This window comes from Notothenia rossii (assembly GCF_949606895.1).
Source record: "Notothenia rossii genome assembly, chromosome: 8".
NCBI lineage: Eukaryota > Metazoa > Chordata > Actinopteri > Perciformes > Nototheniidae > Notothenia > Notothenia rossii.
Window position 1 is genome coordinate 79,623,916 of NC_136906.1, and position 5,768 is coordinate 79,629,683.

The 5,768-nt window shown below is 45.2% G+C and overlaps 1 protein-coding gene across 1 annotated transcript in view; it reads right to left on the reverse strand.

Moving 5' to 3' along the window:
- Positions 1–3,308, reverse strand: part of flvcr1 (FLVCR choline and heme transporter 1) — a 14,014-nt gene extending 10,706 nt beyond the window's left edge. Inside the window, exon 1 of the mRNA XM_079647083.1 lies at positions 2,962–3,308. Coding sequence (XP_079503209.1) covers positions 2,962–3,014 — 53 coding nt within the window. The 5' untranslated portion in view covers positions 3,015–3,308. The remainder of the gene's footprint in view (positions 1–2,961) is intronic.
- Between the last annotated feature and the right edge of the window lie 2,460 nt (positions 3,309–5,768).

Here is a 5,768-nt window from a genome sequence, read left to right on the forward strand (position 1 = left end):
AAGTTTGAAACAATACCAACAAAACTTGGCAATATTCACAGAAAATCATCAGATCAGAAATCATTTTAATGGTATAGCGCAGTGGTTCTCAACCGTCTGTCTGTCTGTCTGTCTGTCTGTCTGTCTGTCTGTCTGTCTGTCTGTCTGTCTGTCTGTCTGTCTGTCTGTCTGTCTGTCTGTCTGTCTGTCTGTCTGTCTGTCTGTCTGTCTGTCTGTCTGTCTGTCTGTCTGTCTGTCTGTCTGTCTGTCTGTCTGTCTGTCTGTCTGTCTGTCTGTCTGTCTGTCTGTCTGTCTGTCTGTCTGTCTGTCTGTCTGTCTGTCTGTCTGTCTGTCTGTCTGTCTGTCTGTCTGTCTGTCTGTCTGTCTGTCTGTCTGTCTGTCTGTCTGTCTGTCTGTCTGTCTGTCTGTCTGTCTGTCTGTCTGTCTGTCTGTCTGTCTGTCTGTCTGTCTGTCTGTCTGTCTGTCTGTCTGTCTGTCTGTCTGTCTGTCTGTCTGTCTGTCTGTCTGTCTGTCTGTCTGTCTGTCTGTCTGTCTGTCTGTCTGTCTGTCTGTCTGTCTGTCTGTCTGTCTGTCTGTCTGTCTGTCTGTCTGTCTGTCTGTCTGTCTGTCTGTCTGTCTGTCTGTCTGTCTGTCTGTCTGTCTGTCTGTCTGTCTGTCTGTCTGTCTGTCTGTCTGTCTGTCTGTCTGTCTGTCTGTCTGTCTGTCTGTCTGTCTGTCTGTCTGTCTGTCTGTCTGTCTGTCTGTCTGTCTGTCTGTCTGTCTGTCTGTCTGTCTGTCTGTCTGTCTGTCTGTCTGTCTGTCTGTCTGTCTGTCTGTCTGTCTGTCTGTCTGTCTGTCTGTCTGTCTGTCTGTCTGTCTGTCTGTCTGTCTGTCTGTCTGTCTGTCTGTCTGTCTGTCTGTCTGTCTGTCTGTCTGTCTGTCTGTCTGTCTGTCTGTCTGTCTGTCTGTCTGTCTGTCTGTCTGTCTGTCTGTCTGTCTGTCTGTCTGTCTGTCTGTCTGTCTGTCTGTCTGTCTGTCTGTCTGTCTGTCTGTCTGTCTGTCTGTCTGTCTGTCTGTCTGTCTGTCTGTCTGTCTGTCTGTCTGTCTGTCTGTCTGTCTGTCTGTCTGTCTGTCTGTCTGTCTGTCTGTCTGTCTGTCTGTCTGTCTGTCTGTCTGTCTGTCTGTCTGTCTGTCTGTCTGTCTGTCTGTCTGTCTGTCTGTCTGTCTGTCTGTCTGTCTGTCTGTCTGTCTGTCTGTCTGTCTGTCTGTCTGTCTGTCTGTCTGTCTGTCTGTCTGTCTGTCTGTCTGTCTGTCTGTCTGTCTGTCTGTCTGTCTGTCTGTCTGTCTGTCTGTCTGTCTGTCTGTCTGTCTGTCTGTCTGTCTGTCTGTCTGTCTGTCTGTCTGTCTGTCTGTCTGTCTGTCTGTCTGTCTGTCTGTCTGTCTGTCTGTCTGTCTGTCTGTCTGTCTGTCTGTCTGTCTGTCTGTCTGTCTGTCTGTCTGTCTGTCTGTCTGTCTGTCTGTCTGTCTGTCTGTCTGTCTGTCTGTCTGTCTGTCTGTCTGTCTGTCTGTCTGTCTGTCTGTCTGTCTGTCTGTCTGTCTGTCTGTCTGTCTGTCTGTCTGTCTGTCTGTCTGTCTGTCTGTCTGTCTGTCTGTCTGTCTGTCTGTCTGTCTGTCTGTCTGTCTGTCTGTCTGTCTGTCTGTCTGTCTGTCTGTCTGTCTGTCTGTCTGTCTGTCTGTCTGTCTGTCTGTCTGTCTGTCTGTCTGTCTGTCTGTCTGTCTTCTCTCTCTCTCTCTCTCTCTCTCTCTCAACTGTATATACATGTCATTTCCTGGACCTATACCAAAGTGTGAATGTAGGCCTCCTGCAACAACCCGCATCGAAACAGAAAATGTCCTATTGGGAATTCAGTTCCACAAAAATAATGAAGCCTCCAGGAGCAGATGAGCTCATCTTCAGTCTGCTGATGTTTGCTATTGCCATTTCTGTGGTGGCAAAGTAAAGAAGAAAGAACAAAAGATAAGGAAAAAGATAACAATTAAGGACAAGTGTGTGCTTTTACAGCGTTTGACCTCGGTCACAGCCTTCTCTCCATTATTTGAGTAAATGCCTTCTTGCTGAGTCACTTCTCTCCTCCATCACAGCGGCTGTGCATATCACTTTTGCGTTGCTGGCAGACCCTGCGCTTGTGCTCGGTTGATGACTGTCCTCCTCCTCATTCACTTGTTCACTTTCGCTGGTAATATTCTCCTCTGTACCTCTCTTCCGAATACCTCCTGTTTTGAGCCACGTTTTTAACATCACTCGTTTCTATATCTAAACTAATTCAAACCACCGTTTCAATTATCTCAAGCTTATTTTCATTCGTTGTAGTATTTTGATAGTATGATTTATTTTTTAATTAATGTTATTCAATCAAGCCTCAAACTGATGGCACTTGTCCCTATAGCCTGTTTTAAATTGAAGTTGTCTGAGGTCCTTACCATCAGCTGCTGTTGCAGTAATAGTAGTGTACCTTAATGTCCCACAATGTAGTGACTGCTTTTCGTCTTTTTGTTTACTTAGTTGTGTTTCCTTTATTTTATATGTCTGTGTTATGTGTAAAGGTTAAAGGTGGGGTAGGTAAGTTTGAGAAACCGGCTCGAGATACACTTTTTGTTATATTCCATGGAATGCTCTTAAAATCCCGATAGCAATGAATATCTGAAGAGCTTTGACAAAAAATCCATTAAAAAATGTAATCTGTGGAAGGCTCTGTAAGGAAGTGGCATATTTTTTCCGGTTGTGTATTTTCAAATTCTAGCTCACTGGAGCTGGTTTCCCCAAAATTACCTACCCCACCTTTGAATAAAAAAAAATATATATGTCAGATTCCTCCACGTACCACTAGCGGGAGCTGTCGTACCACCGGTGGTACGCGTACCACAGGTTGAGAACCACTGGTATAGTGAATATAATCTTCGAAAAATGACTGCATTTCCTACTTGTATGTCTTGGTGTAGTCCAGCCAAAGCCCGCAGAGGATGGAGCCGACCATCCCAGCAACAACCAGAGTCAAACCAATTCTCCCGGCATTCAACTCCTGGTTCTGAGGAGGGGATAAAGGATATGTTATTAAATTGTTGCAGTGATGATGTATTTTTTAAGGCAGACAAGTTAGCATTGCAAAGGTTCCTTTCACAAAAAGCCGATGGGATTTTTCGATTGGCTTTTGGATTATTGCAGAAAATAATGTGGCAAACACACGTTTATATTCAGCAGGATAATCTCCACATATAAACCACTTTATTACTTTTTAAATAAAAAGCTAACATTAGGCTATAAAGCAACTACAGCATAGTCACATGACTTCACGTCACCACCGCTAAGCTAAAGGAGGCTAATGTTGGGCTATAAAGGAACTACAGCACGGTCACATGACTTCACGTCACCACCGCTAAGCTAAAGGAAGCTAATGTTGGGCTATAAAGGAACTAAAGCACGGTCACATGACTTCACGTCACCACCGCTAAGCTAAAGGTGGCTAATGTTGGGCTATAAAGGAACTACAGCACGGTCACATGACTTCACGTCACCACCGCTAAGCTAAAGGTGGCTAATGTTGGGCTATAAAGGAACTACAGCACGGTCACATGACTTCACGTCACCACCGCTAAGCTAAAGGAGGCTAATGTTGGGCTATAAAGGAACAACAGCACGGTCACATGACTTCACGTCACCACCGCTAAGCTAAAGGTGGCTAATGTTGGGCTATAAAGGAACTACAGCACGGTCACATGACTTCACGTCACCACCGCTAAGCTAAAGGTGGCTAATGTTGGGCTATAAAGGAACTACAGCACGGTCACATGACTTCACGTCACCACCGCTAAGCTAAAGGAGGCTAATGTTGGGCTATAAAGGAACTACAGCACGGTCACATGACTTCACGTCACCACCGCTAAGCTAAAGGAGGCTAATGTTGGGCTATAAAGGAACTACAGCACGGTCACATGACTTCACCTCACCACCGCTAAGCTAAAGGAGGCTACTGTTGGGCTATAAAGGAACTACAGCACGGTCACATGACTTCACGTCACCACCGCTAAGCTAAAGGAGGCTAATGTTGGGCTATAAAGGAACTACAGCACGGTCACATGACTTCACGTCACCACCGCTAAGCTAAAGGAGGCTAATGTTGGGCTATAAAGGAACTACAGCATGGTCACATGACTTCACGTCACCACCGCTAAGCTAAAGGTGGCTAATGTTGGGCTATAAAGGAACTACAGCACGGTCACATGACTTCACTTCACCACCGCTAAGCTAAAGGCGGCTAATGTTGGGCTATAAAGGAACTACAGCACGGTCACATGACTTCACGTCACCACCGCTAAGCTAAAGGAGGCTAATGTTGGGCTATAAAGGAACTACAGCACGGTCACATGACTTCACTTCACCACCGCTAAGCTAAAGGAGGCTACTGTTGGGCTATAAAGGAACTACAGCACGGTCACATGACTTCACGTCACCACCGCTAAGCTAAAGGAGGCTAATGTTGGGCTATAAAGGAACTACAGCACGGTCACATGACTTCACGTCACCACCGCTAAGCTAAAGGAGGCTAATGTTGGGCTATAAAGGAACTACAGCATGGTCACATGACTTCACGTCACCACCGCTAAGCTAAAGGTGGCTAATGTTGGGCTATAAAGGAACTACAGCACGGTCACATGACTTCACTTCACCACCGCTAAGCTAAAGGCGGCTAATGTTGGGCTATAAAGGAACTACAGCACGGTCACATGACTTCACCTCACCACCGCTAAGCTAAAGGTGGCTAATTTAGGGAACACAGACTTTTTTTCAGGCCAACAACCAAAACAAAACCCATTGACTTCAAGTTGAGCATCAGGAAGGGCTAAAATGCTAATAACACTCAGATCAAATCTTACAGGTGGACTATAAGCCAGTCACATGTTCTGTACGTGTGTGTATTTGTGCGAGGGGTTGGCGGAGTCCCGGATTTGCAGTGTTTCTGGTGGGAGAGGGCGGTGAAGTCATCTGACAGTTCAGCCGAGAGAGTTTTATAACTTCATGCAAGGGTGAACTGCTGTAAGATTGTGTGAGATAGACAGGGATGGGCTCTATTTCTAAGTAAAGCAGAAACTGGACAAGCATCAGCCTCACTGTCAGCAGTCATTGTGTGTGTGGGTGTGTGTGTGTGTGTGTGTGTGTGTGTGTGTGTGTGTGTGTGTGTGTGTGTGTGTGTGTGTGTGTGTGTGTGTGTGTGTGTGTGTGTGTGTGTGTGTCTGTGTGTGTGTGTGTGTGTGTGTGTGTGTGTGTTTGTGCGTGTGTGTGTGTAGCGACAGCGTTATGGTGGGCAGCAGGCATGCGTGAAAATCTCATCGAGGCCATCAGAAGTGTCTTTGTTCCTTCTGTCTCTTTTTCATCTCTACATCCAGTTTCCACTCACTTTTTTCATTCTTATTTCAAATAAGAATGGAAACACTATAATTAATACAAATCAGCTTAATGGGGTGAAATGGTTGAAAAGGGTGTTAAACACAAAAATTGGAAGCATTGAAGACGAACCTGAATTTTGGAACGGATCCAAATTTGTTATAAAAACAGTTTCACTTATCGTAACTGCATTAGCTATGTTGTTGGACCTGCTTTGTATCTGCAATGTTTCCCTTTATATATATATATACATAGTTGTTAAATGTTCATGATGTAGCATCACCCATCTCTTTCTGTGTGAGCACAATGAAAAGTTGAGTCACATTCTTTGGAAGTGCGCATATACTGG